Source organism: Chroicocephalus ridibundus, chromosome 18, assembly GCF_963924245.1.
Source record: "Chroicocephalus ridibundus chromosome 18, bChrRid1.1, whole genome shotgun sequence".
NCBI classification, from domain to species: Eukaryota; Metazoa; Chordata; class Aves; order Charadriiformes; family Laridae; genus Chroicocephalus; species Chroicocephalus ridibundus.
The window spans coordinates 8139246-8156025 of record NC_086301.1 but is presented as its reverse complement, the minus strand read 5'-3'; the positions used below and the strand labels follow the sequence as shown (position 1 = coordinate 8156025).

At 65.8% G+C, this 16780-nt stretch overlaps 2 protein-coding genes across 6 annotated transcripts; both read left to right on the top strand.

The window, feature by feature from the left end:
* The first annotated feature begins 747 nt into the window (after window positions 1-747).
* Window positions 748-5580, top strand: HEPACAM (hepatic and glial cell adhesion molecule). Its single transcript, XM_063355165.1, has 7 exons — window positions 748-931; window positions 2992-3333; window positions 3562-3843; window positions 3954-4047; window positions 4861-4934; window positions 5020-5090; window positions 5190-5580. The coding sequence occupies exons 1-7, from the start codon at window positions 847-849 to the stop codon at window positions 5475-5477; spliced, it is 1236 nt and encodes a 411-aa protein (XP_063211235.1). The 5' UTR covers window positions 748-846; the 3' UTR covers window positions 5478-5580.
* A 2125-nt stretch (window positions 5581-7705) lies between these two features.
* Window positions 7706-16753, top strand: ROBO4 (roundabout guidance receptor 4). 5 transcript variants are annotated; one of them, XM_063355162.1, is made up of 19 exons: window positions 7811-7914; window positions 8050-8094; window positions 8188-8466; window positions 8544-8682; window positions 8763-8890; window positions 9718-9833; window positions 9959-10178; window positions 10275-10396; window positions 11031-11202; window positions 11288-11438; window positions 11527-11657; window positions 12574-12750; window positions 12840-13122; window positions 13218-14036; window positions 14129-14278; window positions 14369-14518; window positions 14599-14924; window positions 15042-15176; window positions 15273-16753. In XM_063355162.1, exons 1-19 carry the CDS (start codon window positions 7851-7853, stop codon window positions 15416-15418), a joined length of 3753 nt encoding a protein of 1250 aa, XP_063211232.1. In that variant the 5' UTR covers window positions 7811-7850; the 3' UTR covers window positions 15419-16753. The 5 variants fall into 5 exon arrangements, with proteins under 5 accessions (XP_063211234.1, XP_063211232.1, XP_063211233.1 ...); XM_063355163.1 differs by having other exon boundaries at window positions 14126-14278; window positions 14399-14518; window positions 15273-16751; XM_063355161.1 differs by having other exon boundaries at window positions 14126-14278; window positions 15273-16751.
* Window positions 16754-16780: the final 27 nt, after the last annotated feature.

Genomic DNA, 16780 nt, shown 5'->3' with positions numbered 1-16780 from the left:
CCCAAAAAGTCCCCCCCAAAACACCTCCCGGCCGCATCCCCCCATCCTGTCCCCCCAGCCGGCTCCCCCCCGGAGCGTCTCCATCCCACCGGGGCTGGATGCTGGAGGCCTGAACCCCCTTCCCGCCGCCGGGAGCCTCCTGGGGAGGTGGGGGGGGGGGGGGGGGGGGGCGGTGCCTCACTGGGGTGATGAGCTTGGCAGGACTCAGGAGGGGGGGGGGTGGGAAGCGATTCCGGGCATCCTGCCCCGCATCCCCGCTGCCCTATTCAGCGATGCCCGGGGAACCGGCGCTAATTGGCACCGGAGCTGGAACGCCGCCTGGATACGGCCGCGGCTTCGTTTTCAAGCCTGGGAAGAGGGAAAAAATAAGGAGGGGGAGCTCCTTTTGGGGGGACGGGGGGGGGGGGGGACGGGGACGGGGCATTTTTTGCCCCGAAAAAATGACCCCCCCTCAATTAACGGGAGCCCCAAATCCCACGGGGCTGTCTGCAGGCGGGGGGGGGTGTCAAACCGCAGCCGGCCTGGATGGGGTGATGCCCCCCAACCTCCGGCGGGGGGAAAATACGGGAAAGGGTTGGGGGGGGGGTGTGGAAATTGCAAATCTGAGTGTTTTTTCCCCCAAATAAATGTCAGCTCGAGGCCGCTGGGGAGGCCAAAGCCGCCCGGGACACAGGGCCCTATTGAGAAAGGGAAGAACAACACACAAAAAAAAGAAAAAAAAAAAAAAAAGAAAAAAAAAAAACCCCTAAATGAGCCGGGCGGAACGCCAGGCCGGGAGCGCCGAGGGACGTGCCCGGAGTTAGGAAAAAACGGCACGATTTCGGGGGGCGAAGGAACCTACCCGAAATGTGGGGAGCGCCGGCCGCCCCGCGGGGTCACCCCGCTCCCCCCCGCCTGCTGCCGCTGGCCTGGCTCCTGGCGCTGCACGCAGGTAACGGGGCTTTCCCCGCTTTCCCCAGGTTTTTCCCTTTTTTTTTTTTTTATTTTTTTTATTTTTTTCCAATGGGGTTTGGGGGTACGTGGATGGCGGGGGGGCGACGGGGGAGTGTGTGTGGGGGGGTGGTACCCAACGAACGGGGGTGTCACTGCGCCGTCGAGCATCCCCTCTCACGGGCGAGGACAAAAAACGGGGGGAAAACTGGGAATTAAAACGTGGGGAAAAACCACTTTTCCGCCGCCAAGCGGGTCCTGCCGGGGGGGGGTGGATCTGCCACCTCCCCCCCCCCTCGCCCCCGAGCTTCTCCCCAGCTTTTCTGCTTCCCCCAAAACCCCTTTTTTCCTCATTTTTCAGCATCCCCAAATCAACTTCCTTACCCCTCCTCCCGCTTTCCCCAAAAACCCCTTTTTCGCCCCGTTTCGCCGTTCGCTCCGGTTCGCCTCCTCCTGCTGCCACCCCGGTTTATTTATTCCCTACCCGAACCGTCATTGATTCCCTAAATACCCACCTTTTTTTTGGGGGGGGGGGTTCAAACCGCCCTGTCCCAGGTCCGGCGAGGCAGGAAAATCAACCACTTTGCACCCTTTTACCCAAGTTTGGACCCAAAACCAGCCCCGGGGGTGGGGGGGGTGGGGGGGGGGGGAGGCCCCGTTTCCCTCCGGAGGAGCCGAGGATGCCGAGCAAAGCCAACCGGCTCGGATTCGCGCCCCAAAAAAGCGCAGCCAGGCACCCCCCTCCCCCCCACCCCCCCCCCAAAAAAAAAAAAATTAAAAAAATGGTTTTTTTTTTCCCCAAAGGAATAGGGATTTATTCCTCAAAATAGTGGGAAAATGAGGATTTTGAGTGTTCTTTTTTCAGCAGGGAAGGGTGGGAGATCCCCATCCCTAAACCAGGGAGCGGAGGCCGGGGGCGGGGGGGGGGGGATATTGCCTGATTTAGTACCTAACTCCCAAATTTATTACCCCGGAGCGGAGGGAAAAAAAAGGAGCGGTTGGGTTAAAAAAGGGAAGGGACGGTTAAAAAGGCGGCATTCGGAGGGGGGGGGGACACGCTTGGGGTGCGAGGACGCCCGAAAAGCCGCTTTCCCCGTCCTGCGCTTGGCTTTTCCCGAGGGGATTCCGAGACATTTTTTTGGGGGGGGGTGGGTTGAGGTTTTGGGGGGGGGGATGTTTTTGGGGCTGAAGTGCCGGGGAGGCCGGAGGGACGGTCGCCGCATACCAATAGGTCTCATGACTTTTCGGGCTTGTTTAACGCCTTTCTTGCTCCCGCTTCGCCCCCCCCAGCTGCTTTTTCCAACTCTTTCCCCCCCCCTCGGCTTCCATTCCCTGCCCGTCAATATGGGGTTTGTTCGCCGTCGCATGACGGCATCCGGGTGGCGGGGGGTAGCGGGGGGGGGGGATGGATGGATGGTGGTGGTCACGGGTGGGACCCCAGGGCCGGCAGGAGCGGGGGGGATAAGGTTAGGGGATTTGTTGGGGGGGGGGGGAGAGAAAGGCTGGTTTTGGAGGGGGTCACCCACCCGCCCCCCCCCAAAAAAAAAAAAAAAAAATTTAAAAAAAATTAAAAAAATTTCAAAAAAAAAATTTTTTTTAAAAAAATCAGTTTTTTCCACTTTTCCCCTTGCCTTTTTTTGGCTTAAAACCGGCGTCGAGGAGCGATGCGTGGGCATCCCCCCCCCGCCCCCCCTCCAAGTTTTGCATCCCTGGGGGGGAGGGGGTTCGGCTGCACCGGAGCATCCGACAGGGCTGGGAGGCCAAAAATCCGCCCCCCCCCAGTTTTGGGGGGGGGGGGGGCGACGCACGCGTTTTTTGCAGGAGAGAGCGCATTTTTGGGGGGGGAGGGGGGGCTGATGCGTGCGTTTCGGCAGCATCACCCCCACAACGGGACGTCTCCCCTGCCTTTGGAGGCGGGGGGCGACGCGTGCAGGGGGGTCCTGCAGGGCAGGAAGGGGGGGGGGTGTCCCCGTTTTTCTCCGGGTTCGGAGGATCAGGCAGCCTGCCCGGGCCCCCCCCTCGGCCCCCCCCGCCCCCGTCACTGTCTCTCCCCACCCCAAGGTCTGCTGGCGGGGGTCAACATCACCAGCCCCACGCCGCTGGTCCGCGGCACGGCGGGCAAAGCGGCGCTGCTGTCGGTGCGCTACGCCAGCGCCAGCCCCGACAAGCCGGTGGTCAAGTGGCAGCTGAAGCGGGACAAGCCCGTCACCGTCGTCCAGTCCATCGGCACCGAGATCATCGGCAACCTGCGGCCCGACTACCGCGACCGCATCCGGGTGCTGGAGAACGGCTCGCTGCTCATCAACCCCCTGCAGCTGGCCGACGAAGGTGCTTACGAGGTGGAGGTGTCCATCACCGATGACACCTTCACCGGCGAGAAGACCATCAACCTCACCGTGGACAGTAAGTGCAAGGAGGACGGCCGGCAGAGACTGGCTTCTCCATGGGATGTCTTCCCTGACCGCTTTTTGGGAGGGCGTTCTCCAACCGGGAGAACCGGTTCTCCAACCGTTCTCCCCCCGTGCTGCCAAGCTACGTCCCCGGCGGGGTTGTGATGTGCCCTTTCCCGTCCCCTGGGCCCATCCGTCCCGTGAGGCACGGCGTCACCCTGGTTCCCCCGCTCGCCTGCAGTCCCCATCTCGAAGCCGCAAGTGCTGGTGGCCTCCTCGACGGTGCTGGAGCTCAGCGAGTTCTTCACCCTCAACTGCTCGCACGAGAACGGCACCAAGCCCACCTACACCTGGCTGAAGGACGGGCGGCCACTGAGCAATGACTCCCGCCTGCTCCTCTCCCCTGACCAGAAGATCCTCACCATCACCCGCGTCCTCATGGCCGATGACGACGTCTACAGCTGCCTGGTGGAGAACCCCATCAGCCACGGCCGCAGCATCCCCGTGAAGCTCACCGTCTACCGTAAGCCACCCGTTCTCCCCTCCCACGCCTCTGGGGCCGGCCTTCCTTTTGAGATGCTCCCAGCTAAAATCTGGGGGGGGGGGTTGTCCCCCCCAATTCCTCTCCCCCAGGCCGCAGCTCCCTCTACATCATCCTCTCCACGGGCGGCATCTTCCTCCTCGTCACCCTGGTGACAGTTTGTGCCTGCTGGAAACCCTCCAAGAAGTACGGCTGGGGGTAACGCGGGAAACAAAGGGGGTTCCTCTTATCCTGTCCCGTCTTGTCCCATCCTGTCTTTTCTCGTCCCATCCTGTCCCATCCCATCCCATCCACCTTGTCGTATCCCACGGTGTCCCATCTCTTCTCATCTCATCTCATCTCATCTCGTCATCCCATCCCATCTTGTCCTGTCCCATCACATCACACCTCATCCTGACCCATCCCATCCCATCCTCTCCCATCCTGTCCCATCCCACCTTGATCCATCTCTCCTGTTCCATCCCATCCCATCCCATCCCATCCCATCTCATCTCATCTTGTCCCGTCCCGTCCCATCCCGTCCCATCCCATCCCATCCCATCCCATCCCATCCTGCCTTGATCCATCTCTCCTGTTCCAGCCCATTCTATCCCATCTCATCCCATCCCATCTTGTCCCATCCCATCCCGTCCCATCCCATCCCGTCCCATCCTGCCTTGACCCATCTGTCCTGTCCTTTTCCCGTCCTGTCCCGTCCTATCCCATCCCATCCCATCCCATCCCATCCCATCCCATCCCACTCCATCCCATCCCATCCCATCCCATCCCATCCCATCTCATCCCATCGCGTCCCATCCTATACCATCCCGTCCCGTCCTGTCCCATCCTGCCTCAACCCATCTGTCCTGTCCTTGTCCCATCCCGTCCCATCCCATCGCATCCCATCCCATCCCATCCCATCTCTCCCTCACCACAGCACCACGCCCTTTCCCAGCTGAACCGCAGTCCGTTCCCCGCACCGTGGTGCCGATGCTGCCCCCCCCTCTCTCCCTTCCCCAGGGAGAAGCGGCAAGCGGAGACACAACCGGCCTCGGAATACGCCGAGCAGGACGAGGAGCGCCTGAAGCACGAGGGTGAGTGCCGGCCCCGGCGCGATGACGGCGGCGTCTGGGGGAACGCCGCCGCCGGCGGGGTAAGCAACGCTTTGCCTCCACGCAGCCGAGGGCATCCCGCGGAGCGGCGAGCACGAGCGCAAAAACCCGGTGGCCTTGTACATCCTCAAGGACAAGGTGAGCGGCCCTTAGCGCGCCCCGTGGCTCCCCGGCTTTGCGCCGCGGCACCAGGTCTCGCGCGCTTCGCGCACTCGTCCACCCTTTGGCTTTCGGCAGGACTCGCCGGAGGCAGAGGAAGATTCGTCACCCGAACCCCGTGGCACGGTTGAACCGGGTTACACCAGCTCGCCCATCCCAGCAGCCGGTCGCTCGCCGGGACCCGTGGGGCGTTCGACGCGCCGTTACCATCGCTCGCCGGCTCGCTCGCCCGCCTCGACGCGGACGCACAGGTCGCCGCCGGGATCGCCGGCGCGTTCCCGTGGAGCCCCGCGGCTGCTGCGGACTGCTGGCGTCCACGTCATCCGGGAGCAGGAGGAGGCCAACGCCGTGGAGATCAGCGCCTGAGCCGGGGGGGACACGTGTGCGCGCTTCGGCGGCGCCGAGCGAGCGGGGACCACTGGGCATCGTTTGGCTGGGGCGTAAAGTCACTAATTTGCTATTGATCCCACCCGGAGCTCCCCTCTTCCGTCCCCCGCCTTCCCGGGGCGTCGCTTGAATGGTTTCTCGCCGGGAGGAGCGTGCAGGGAGCGTGCGGGAAGGAAGCTCGCGCGCTTTGCCGGGAGCGCGCGGGAGAGAGCGTGCAAGGGGGCGTGCGCAGAGTGCGCAGGGCGCGCACGGAGCGTGCAGGAGGGCCCGCACGGAGCCCGCAGAGCGAGCGTGCGCCCAGCGCGCCGAGAGCGCGTGCACGAAGGCACGTGGAGAGAGTGCAGAGAGAGAGCGCGCGCACAGAGAGCGTGCATGCAGCGTGCGAGAGGCCGTGCGCGGAGCACGCGGAGAGGGCGTGCGGAGGGAGCGTGCGTGTGCTGTGCAGAGCGAGCGTGCGGGAGGGCACGTGCAGAGCGCGCAGAGGGAGCGCGCGTGGAACGCGTGAGAGGGCGCGCAGGGAGCACGCAGGTAGAACATGCAGGGACCGCACGCCCACAGCGAGCATGCGCGGGGCGCGTCAGAGGACACGTGTGGAAGCTGCGGGGAGCGTGCGCGGAGGGCGCGGAGGGAGCGTGCAGGGAGCGTGCGGAGAGAGGGTTTGCACCGAACACGCAAGCGGGCACGTGGGCAGCGTGCGGAGATGCCACGCACGGAGCGCGCGGACAGAGCGTGCCGGCAGCACGCACGGAGGGCGCACCAAGGGCGCAAGGGGGCATGCGCGAGGGTGCGCAGAGAGAGCACGCGCAGGGGCGCGCGGGGCAGAGCGCGTGGAGCACGCGGGGGAGAGCGCGCAGCCAGGGCGCGGCGAGAGCGAGCAGGGAGCGTGCGGCTGCGAGGCCGCGCGGATTGTGCGGAGAGAGGGCGCAGGGACCGTGGGGGGAAGGCGTGCAGAGAGCGTGCATGGAGCGTGCATGGAGCGTGCAGAGAGCGCGCATGGAGCGTGCAGGCTGTGCATGGAGCATGCAGATAGGAGCGTGCCAGCACCAGGAGCGCTCTCCGAGCGCGCATGGAGCGCGCAGGGAGCACGAGCGGGCAGAGGGTCCGTGCGGAGAGCGCGCGCAGGGCCCACAGAGAGAGCACGCGTGCAGCGCTCGCGGGCAGCCCGTACGGAGCACGCGAGGGGGAGCGCGCGCGCGTGAGGGAAGAGCAGCACGAAGCTTGCAGGAAGGCGCGCAGGGAGAGCGCAACGAGAGCACGCGTGCAGCGTTGGCCGAGAGCGCGCATGGAGCCGGCAGAGAGCGAGCGGAGAACACGGCAAGCGCGCGAAGAGCGCGAGGAGAGCGCGACGCCTGCGGCGCTTGCCGGGGGCACGCGTGTGCGGAGCGCGTGAGAAGAGCGTGCGCGAGACGCGCGGCTAAGAGGGCGCAGGCAAGGGCGCAGGAGCGCGCGGGGAGCGGGTGCTGCGCGCACCCGCACCCAGCGTGTGCAGGAGCCCCCTGCCCGCCCCACCGCGGCACCCAGACCCTGCGCACCGGAGCCGGGGGGGGGCTCCCTCCTCTCCCCCCGCCCCCGCCAGCTCCCCCGGCTGCACCGTCCCCTAAACACGCACTCAAACACCCCCCCCCCCCACCCCGGCCCGAGCGCCGCCCTTCCGCCGCGCCTGGATTTTCTGGGAAAATCCCCCGGTTTTGGGGCGCGCGCCATCGCCTCTCCCCCCCAGGCCTTCCCGGGAAATAGGTTTAGGATGAAAACCGGAGAGCGGCCGTCCGAGCGAGCCGGGCCCCGGGGCACCCGGGGTGGGTGCCGGGGCACCCCGGGGTGCGCTACTAACCAATAAACTAAACGTGCTACCCGGCCGGCAGCGGCACCCTTGGGTGTCTTTGTGGGACAGGGTGCCCCCCCCGGGGTGGGGGTGGGGGGGACACGAGAGGTGGGTGATAGCTGAGACCGGGCAAGCTCGGCGCAGCTGGCTGGCACCCAAGTTTCAGCTTGCAGAGCCTGGGGGACCCTCGACCGTTCACTCTGGTCCCTACTGATGGTGTCCCCAGCCGAGAGCTCGTTTCTTCTTAATTCGTCTTCCTCCCACCACGGCGCGGGGGGGGGGCGGAGGGGGGGGGCGGAATTTCTTCTGATTAATTAAATTCGTTAAACACCGGTGTCCCCAACCCTGCTGCCTCCGGGTGCTGCCAGTGCCACCATGACCGGGTGTTTGTGTCCATCTCCCTCCCCCAGCACTTCCCGGCCCCCGCGTCCGGCTATTGTCCCCCCCCATCCGGAGCCTGATCTGGTCCCGGTGCCGGCAGGGAGGGACCGGGATTTGGGGAGGAAGCGGGAAGGTTGGCCGGGGCCGGCATGGCGGGCGGCTGGGCGACGGCGTTGGGGCTGGGGCTCTGCCTCACCGCGCTGCGCCGGGGAGGTGAGTGCGGCCCCCGGGGAGGTGGGGGGAGAAAAATACCCTTAACTCCCCCCCACCCCCGCTGCCCCCTGCCACCCACCGGGGCTGAGACCGTGCGCTCTCGGTGCACCCACCGTCCTCCATGTCACCCCACAGGCTGCCACCCCCCCGGCGCAGCCCCGGCCCCCCAAACCGCAGCTGGTAAGGACACCCCGTGGGGATGATGTGGGTGGGGGGGGGGACCCCAAAAAATCCTGTCCTCCCCCCACCCATGGCGTCCCCTCCCCACCGCAGCGCTGCGGGACAATTTCCGCCTGCAGCCGGGTGATTTGGTGGCCACGGCGGGGCAAGCGTTGGAACTGGATTGCGTCCCCCCCTCGGGGCACCCCGAACCCCGCGTCACCTGGAAGAAGGACGGGGTGACCTTGGACTTGACGAGTGACCGGTACTTGGTCACCAACGGGAAGCTGCGGGTGGCACCGGCGCGGCGCGGCGACTCCGGGATCTACGTCTGCGTGGCGGCCAACGAGGCGGGCGAGAGGGAGAGCCGGGGCGCCCGCGTCTCCGTCCTGGGTAAGCCACGGGTGTCCCACGGGTGGGGGACATGTCACACCCGGTGCTGGTGCCACGTCCCTCAATGTCCCCCGCAGAGAAGCCGACCATCGTGCGGCGCCCGAGCGACGCCGTGGCGGTGGCCGGCAGCACCGTGGAGCTGGGCTGCGGCGCCCAAGGTGACCCAGCGCCGCGGGTGCAGTGGCACAAGGAACGCGGGGACCTGCCCTGGGGCAGGTAGGTGGTGGCAGGGTGGAGGTGTCCCATCCCCCAGGGTGGGGTGGTGAGGGGGCTGATGGAGACCTGGTGACCCGCAGGCACGAGGTGGACCGGGAGAACACGTTGCGCCTCTACGCCGTGACGGCCACCGACGCCGGCGCCTACGTGTGTACGGCACAGAGCCAGCTGGGCACCGCCGCCGCCACCGCCCGCCTCCGCGTGGAGGGTCAGCGTGGGACCTCTGTGGCCTCCACCGCCACGGGGACCCAGGGTCATCTTGTGGGGGGAGGTCCATGCAAAGGGAGCCGTCTAACGGGGGCCATCTCATGGGGTTCGTCCAAGGGGAGTCTGTCCAAGGAGGGGTCCAGCCAAGGGAGGTCCAGCCAAGGAGGTCGTCCATGGGGAGTCTGTCCAAGGGGGATCCATCCAAGGATATCTATCCAAGAAGGTCTATCCAAGAGGGTCCATCAAAACAGGGTCCATCCAACTGACTCATCTAAGGGAGTCCATTCAAGGAGGGTCCATCAGAGGGGCTACTTCTGAAGGGTGTCCGTCTCAGGAGGTCCATCTAAAGGCATCCATCCAACAGTATCCATCCAAGGGGTCCATCCAAGCATGTCCGTGTAAGGGGATGCATCCAGGTGGGGGTCCATCCAAGGGGATCTATTCAAGAGAGTCCATCTAAAGGGGATCCATCCAAGCAGGTTCCTCCAAGGGGATCTCTTTATGGGGGTGTGTCCAAGGTGGGGGTTCAATTAAAAGAGGATCCAGCAAGAGGTATCCATCCAAAGGGTCCGTCTAAGGGGGACATATCAATGGGAGTCTATCATGGGGTCCATCAAAGAAGGTCCATCCAAGAGGTGTCCATCCAAGACAGATTCATCAAAGGGTGTCTGTCTGAGGGGGTCTGTCCAAGAGGTGTCCATCCAAAGGGTACATCTGAGTGGGTCCTTCCAAGGACACCCCAGGGTCTCCAGGCACAGGTATCTGGGGCGGGTGCTGAGGGACCTTGCTCCTGCCTGGTGCCGCTGTTACCTTCCCTCTGCCCTGCAGACCGCCTGCCAACGGGCCGGCAGGAGGCCGCGCCCCGGGACCTGCTGGCCATGCGGCTGCACCTGGACAACGGCACCGCGCTGCCCGCCGCCGCCGCCGTCCGGCTCCGCTGGCGGGTTGGTGTGATGTCAGGATGTCCCCGCCAGAGGGCTGGGACGGGACACAGGGATGAGGCTGGAGCTCCATCCCCATGTTCCATCCGTGTCCCACCATGCCTCGTAACCCTTCCCGTCCCCTCCAGGTGCTGACGCCGGCACCGGCGCCGGAGGGTTACATGGTGCTGTACCGCTGCCTGCTCCCTGCCACCACCGCCTGGGTCCAGCACGACGCGGGCAGGGACCTCAGCACCGTCATCCCCGCGCTCCGCAGGGGCTACAAGTATGAGTTCAAGGTCCGACCTTACGCTGGAGGGACCCAGGGCTTGGACAGCAACAGCAGGCACCTCTGGATACCCGAGGAAGGTGCGTTGGGTGTGAGGTGCCACCAGGGATGCCCAGGTGGAGGATGAGGGGGTCAGTTGGGGGTCCCAGGGGGCCTCAGCACCGCTGTCCCGGCAGTGCCAAGCGCGGCGCCCCAGCAAGTCACTGTGGGCCAGGCTGAGATGGGGAACGGCACCGTGGTCGTGAGCTGGGAGCCACCTCCTCCTGAGGCCCACAACGGCATCATCCGGGGCTACAAGGTTTGGGGTGACGGGGCAGGGAGGGGCCTGGGGGCTTCTGGCCAAAGAGGGTCCATCCAAGGCGCCTGTCTAAGGGGGATCCATCCAAGAAAGGAGCCTATCAAAGGCGGGGGCCTATCCAAGGGTTGCCATCCAAGGAGTGCCAGTCCAAGGAGTCCATCCAAGAGGGATCTTGATAAGGAGGTTTGGTCAAGGGGGCCAACCAAGGTGATGGTCCATCCCAGGAGACCCATCTAAGGGGGGATCCATCCAAGGAGATACATCCAAGGGGTAACTCTAAGGAAGGGAGTCATCCAAGTGGATCTAACCCAAGGGGGACCATCCAAGGGGGTTCAGCCTAGGGGATTCATCTAAGGGGGTCCTCCAAGGGGTCTGTCCAAGAGGGATCCATCAATGGGGGTCCACCAAGTGGATTCATCTAATGGGGCCCACCCAAGGGGGTCCATTCAAGGGGCGTTCCTCCATGGGCATCCATGCAAAAGGGTCCATCAAGGGGATCCATCTAAGGGGGGGGTGCACCCAAGGGGGTACATGAAAAGAGGCTCATCCAAGGGGGTCAATCCTGTTGGGATCCATCACGGGGATCCACCAAGGGCCTTCATCTAAAGGGGCCCATACCCTTGGTGCCTGCCAGGTCTGGTCAATGGGGGAGGGGTGGCAACGCCCCACCAACAGGACAGTGGACGGAGGCACCCACCACCTGGAAACCCTCCTCCCGAGCCCTGGGGCCGAATTCTGCGTCCAGGTGGCAGCTTTCAACGGCGCGGGGCTGGGGGTCCCCAGCAATGTCACCTGCAGCATCCTGGGTAGGGGACAGGGAGCAAGACGGGGTGCAGGGGTGGAGGGTGTGGAGGGGGTGGCATAGGGGTGACACCGGTGGGACCCTCGCAGGGCTGACAGCGGGGAGCACCAGGGTGGTGCAGGTGCTGCGGCAGCCCGCCGTCATCGCAGCCGCCGGCTCGCTGCTCTGGCTGGCCTTGCTCGCCCTCCTCCTCCTCCTCTGCCAGCGCCGCGCCAGCCAGGACGCCGCGGCTCGCCACAGGTGAGGGGGGGGGGGGGGGGGCCGTGGGGTGGGGTGTCCTCGGCAGGGTGGGGACGGGGGTGACCTGGTGGCACCCCTCGCCCCGCAGGCTGGTGGCCGGTGACTCGCCGTGGCTCGGTGGCCCCTGGAAACCTGGCTGTGCCCCCCCCAACCTCAGCAGCAGCAGCAGCCTCAGCAGCCGGCTCCTGGGCAGCGACGGCAGGGACCCCCACCCCTCCAGTGAGCCCCATGGGGCTGGGACCCCCACCCCTCCAGTGAGCCCCATGGGGCTGGGACCCCCACCCAGCGCCGTGGGACCCCCACTCCTTCATTGAGCCCCATGGGGCTGGGACCCCCACCCAGAGCCGTGGGACCCCCACCCCTCCAGTGAGCCCCATGGGGCTGGGACCCCCACCCAGAGCCGCGGGACCCCCACTCCTTCATCAGCCCCATGGGGCTGGGACCCCCACCCCTCCAGTGAGCCCCATGGGGCTGGGACCCCCACCCAGCGCCGTGGGACCCCCACCCCTCCAGTGAGCCCCATGGGGCTGGGACCCCCACCCAGCGCCATGGGACCCCCACCCCTCCAGTGAGCCCCATGGGGCTGGGACCCCCACCCAGAGCCATGGGACCCCCACTCCTTCATTGAGCCCCATGGGGCTGGGACCCCCACCCCTCCAGTGAGCCCCATGGGGCTGGGACCCCCACCCAGTGCCGTGGGACCCCCACCCCTCCAGTGAGCCCCATGGGGCTGGGACCCCCACCCAGAGCCATGGGACCCCCACCCCTCCAGTGAGCCCCATGGGGCTGGGACCCCCACCCAGAGCCATGGGACCCCCACTCCTTCATTGAGCCCCATGGGGCTGGGACCCCCACCCAGCGCCGTGGGACCCCCACCCTGTTCCATGGGACCCCTCACCCACTGCCTAGGACCCTCGCCGGGTGCTGTGAGACCAGCGAAGGGTGCCCAAGACCCCCACCCTATGCCTGGGACCCCCCTCGATGCCATGGGACCCCCAACTGGGCGCCCCCCGTTGCCATGGGACCCGCTCCGCGGGCAGCAGGGACCTGGGGACAGACGGAGCGGAGGACGGAGGGGACAAGAGACACCCAGCTCAGCACCCATGGGTGCCCTGACCGCTCTCGCCCCCCCCAGCCCTGTCCTTGGAGCCCTCGAGCCTCGGCCCCCCCACGCCCCCCAACCACAGCAGCCTCCACGGGGGGCACCCGCCGCCCCTTGGGGATGCAGGGTGCTACGTCGGGGGGCACCCTGGGGTGCGCACCTCGCCCAGCACCCCCAACCCCGCACCCTGGGAGCGCGTCCGCAAGAGAGGTGGGTACGGGGCGGGGGACACGGGGACACGGGGCAGGGGGGGACAGCGGGGGGGTGGCTCATGGCTGCGTGTTGCCCGTCCCGTGCAGAGCTGCACCAAGTGCACAGCACCCCGCTGCTCGCCGGTGGCCCCGGCCACGTCCCCGGGAGCGAGTGGGGGACGGATTTTGGGCTGGCGGCCGGGTGGCCTCAGCAAAGGGGACACGACGGTGACGCCGCCACCGCCGCGCCGGCCGCAGGGGACCCGTGGCAGCTGCCGGTCTTCAGCTCCCCCAAACCACGTCGGGGCAGCGCCTCACTGGCCGCCGGCGTCACCGGCTTACCGGTGACACCCCCGAGGCCACCCCACGCCTGGCACCCACCGGTGACGCGGTGAGTCTGGGTGTCCCCCACCCTGGGGAGGCAGACGGGTGCCCCCCACCCTGACTCCTATGCCGCAAATGCCACCGCGTCCTTTCCACCTGCAGGTCCCCGGCCACTGCACGTCCCAGGGACACGTCCCCCAACACCAGGCGCCCCAAGGACGTGTCCCAAGTCACTGGGACCCCCAGGGACGCGTCCCCAGTCACCAGGCGCCCCAAGGACGTGTCCTCGCTCGCTGAGATCCCCAGGGACATGTCCCCAGCCACGAGACGCCCCAAGGACATGGGCACCACGGTCGCTGGGATTCCTAGGGACGTGTCTCCAGCCACCCGGCGCCCCAGGGACACATCCTCGGTCACTGAGAGCCCCACACCAGCCGCCAGGCACCCCAGGGACATGTCCCTGGTCACTGAGAACCCCAAGGACGTGTTCCTGGCCACCAGGCGCCCCAAGGATGTGTCACCAGCTGCCAGGCACCCCAGGGTCAAGTCCCCAGTCACCAGATGCCATGAGGACACGTGCCCAGCCACCAGGCAGCCCAGGGAGCCATCGCCAGCCACCAGGCACCAGAGGGACACAATCTCAGTCACCAGGCATCCTGAGGACACATCCCCGGTCACCAGGTGCCCCAGGGACGTGTCCCCCGTCACCAGGCACCCCGAGGAGATGTCGCCAGTCCCCGGGCACCACAGGGACACGTTCCTGGGCAGCAGGTACCCCAAGGACATGTCCCCAGCCACCAGGCACCCTAGGGACCCATCACCAGTGACCAAGCACCAGCGGGACATGTCACCAGCCACCAGGCAGCCCGAGGACACGTCCTCAGCCAACGGACACCCGAGGGACAAGTCCCCAGTCACCAAGGTCCCCAAGGAGAAGTCTCCAGGCACTGCACACCGCGAGGACAAGTTTCTGTCCACCAGGTACCGCAAGGCCATGTCCCTGGTCACCAGGCACCCCAGGGACCCATCGCTGGTGACCAGGCACCCAAGGGACATGTTCCTGTCTCCAGCAGGTACCCTGAGGACATGTCACCGGTCACCATGCACCCCAAGGACACATCCCCAGACACCAGGCACCCAAGGGACACATCCCCGGACACCAGACGCCCCGATGAGAAGTCTCCAGCCCCTGGTCACCGCAGGGACGCTTTCCTGGGCAGCAGGTACCCCAAGGATATGTCCCTGGTCACCAGGCATCGCAGGGACCCATCACTGGTGACCAGACACCCAAGGGACATGTTCCTGGCCACCAGGTACCCCAATGACACATCCCTTGCCACCAGGCACGCCAGGGACAGGTCCCCACGCCCTGGCCGCCTCTCACCGGTGCTCAGCGATGGGGTCTTGACGCCTCAACGAGTGGCCGAGGACCTGGAGATGGACCAGGACACCATCTGCCCCAGGTACACTCCACCCCCCTGGGACACCACCATGGTGGCAGCATCCCCTGGTGCCAGCGGCGTCCCTGCCATGTCCCCCACAGCGCCCCAGTGCCGGCCATGCCCCGGTCCTTCTCGCCGCCGCACACCTACGGCTACATCTATGGGCCACCAGCCTCCGAGCTGGGTGAGGAGGAGGAGGAGGAAGAGGAGGAGGAGGAAGAGCAGCCAGTGACGAGGGGCTCACCGGGGGGGTCGCTGCTGAACGGCTGGGGCTCTGTCTCAGAGGACAACTTCACCAGCGCCCGCTGCAGCCTGGTGAGCTCCTGCGATGGCTCCTTCCTCCTGGACGCCAGCTTCGCCCGGGCGCTGGCGGTGGCCGTCGATGGCCTCTGCTTCAGCCTCGAGGACACCGACGGGAGCTATGGGGGTGAGCGAAGGGTTCCCGGACCCCCACTCTGACCCCCAGCACTGTCACCTCTTCAGGGAAGGTGGCCCTATCGTGACACGGCGGTGGTGCCACCACCTCCTGCCTTCTCCCCGGTAGGTCCCTCACCACCACCATCACCCTTGGAGGAGGTCTTCTCGCCCGGGGTCCCCATCCCCACCTGGGACTGGGGGACGGCGCTGGGGGTGCCGCGGAGACCCAGGATGGAAGCGGCTGTGGGCATCCCACAGCACGGTGAGCAGCGCCCCGATGCAGGGGTGATGGGCACTGGGGGCGGTCCAGGGTGTCACCCGTCGCGGGGTGCTGGAAAATGTCCCCATTTCTTTCCAGGTGGCCACGGGATGGGCAGCGGTGGCCCCTGGGCCAGGGCAGGTGGTGAGATGGGGACAGGAGGGACAGAAGCGTGGCGTTCTCCGGGGCGTAGGATGCGGCAAGGCCAGAGTCCCCTCAGCTCGGCTAAAAACCAGCTTTATTAAGAAGTTCCCAAAAAAGGGGCTCTTTGCTAACAAAAGCCACCCACAAAGGGTGGGTGGCACCAAGGTGGGCAGATGTCCCTCCTTCTCCAACATCCTCAGCCTCCCCAAGTGTCCTCATCCTTTCCCAGTGTCCCCATCCCTCCCCAGATTCCTCATCCCTCCCCAGCATCCTCACCCTCCTCAAGTGCCCTCGTCCCCTCCAAGTGTCCTTGTCCCTCCCCAGTGTCCTCCTCCTTCCCCAGCATCCTCATCCCCCAACCATCCTCATCCTTGCTCCGCCCAAGCACCGTTGTCCATTCCAAGTGTCCCTGCCTTTCCCCAGGGTCATTGTCCCCCTGCCTGTCCTCATCCCCGCTGACGGTTCTCATTCCTCCTGACTGTCCACATCCTTCCTCGGCACCCTTGTCCCACCTCGACCGGCCTTGACCCCCCCGCCAAGTGTCCTCATCCCTCACAAGCCACCTTGTCCTTCCTGCATGTCTTTGTGCTCCCTCCAGGTGTCCTCATCCCTCCTATCCATCCTCATCCCCAGGGTTCTCATCCCTCCTGAGCATCCTCATCATTCCCCAACTGTCTTCACCCCCTCCCAAGGCTCCTCATCCCTCCCCACCATCCTCATCCCCCTGCGACCATCCTCCTCGTCCCTCCCTACTGTCCTTGTCCCTCCCAAGCAACCTCGTCTTACCCAAGTGTCCTCTTCCCCCCAGCGATCCCCAACCACTTGGCGTCCTCGTCCTTCCCCAGTGTCCTCGTCCCCCCAAGCACCCTTGTCCCCCAAAGTTCCTTGTCCCTCCCCAGCACGCTCATGCCTCTGCAGTGTCCTTGTCCTTGTTGCTCCCATGCATGCTCGTCCCACCAGCTGTCCTCATCCCTTCCAACCACCCTCATCCCTCCCAGCCATCCTTGTCCCTCCCCAGTGTCCTCATCCCTCCCAATTGTCCTTGTCCCCAGGGTCCTCCTCCCTCCCTGAGCATCCTTGTCCATCCAGTGTCCTCCCAGTGTCCTCATCCCTAGTGACCGTCCTTGGCTCCCTCAGGCAACCTCATCCTTCGTCAAGCATCCTCGTCCCTCCCAATTGTCCTTGTCCCCGGGGACTTCATCCTTCCTGAACACCCTTGTTCCTCCCCAGAGTCCTCGTCCCTCCCAACTGTCCTTGTCTCCACGGTCCTCCTCCCTCCCTGAGCACCCTCCGCATCCCTCCCAAGCATCCTTGTCCATCCTGACTGTCCTTGACCCACCCCAGGTGTCCTTGTCCCCCCCTCGCGCTGCCACCCACCGGCTGCTGGCTCTGTGCAACCCTGTTTACGCGGTGCCCCTCAGAAATTAAAGAGCATCCTCCCCGTCCCCCCCACGTTCCCCAGC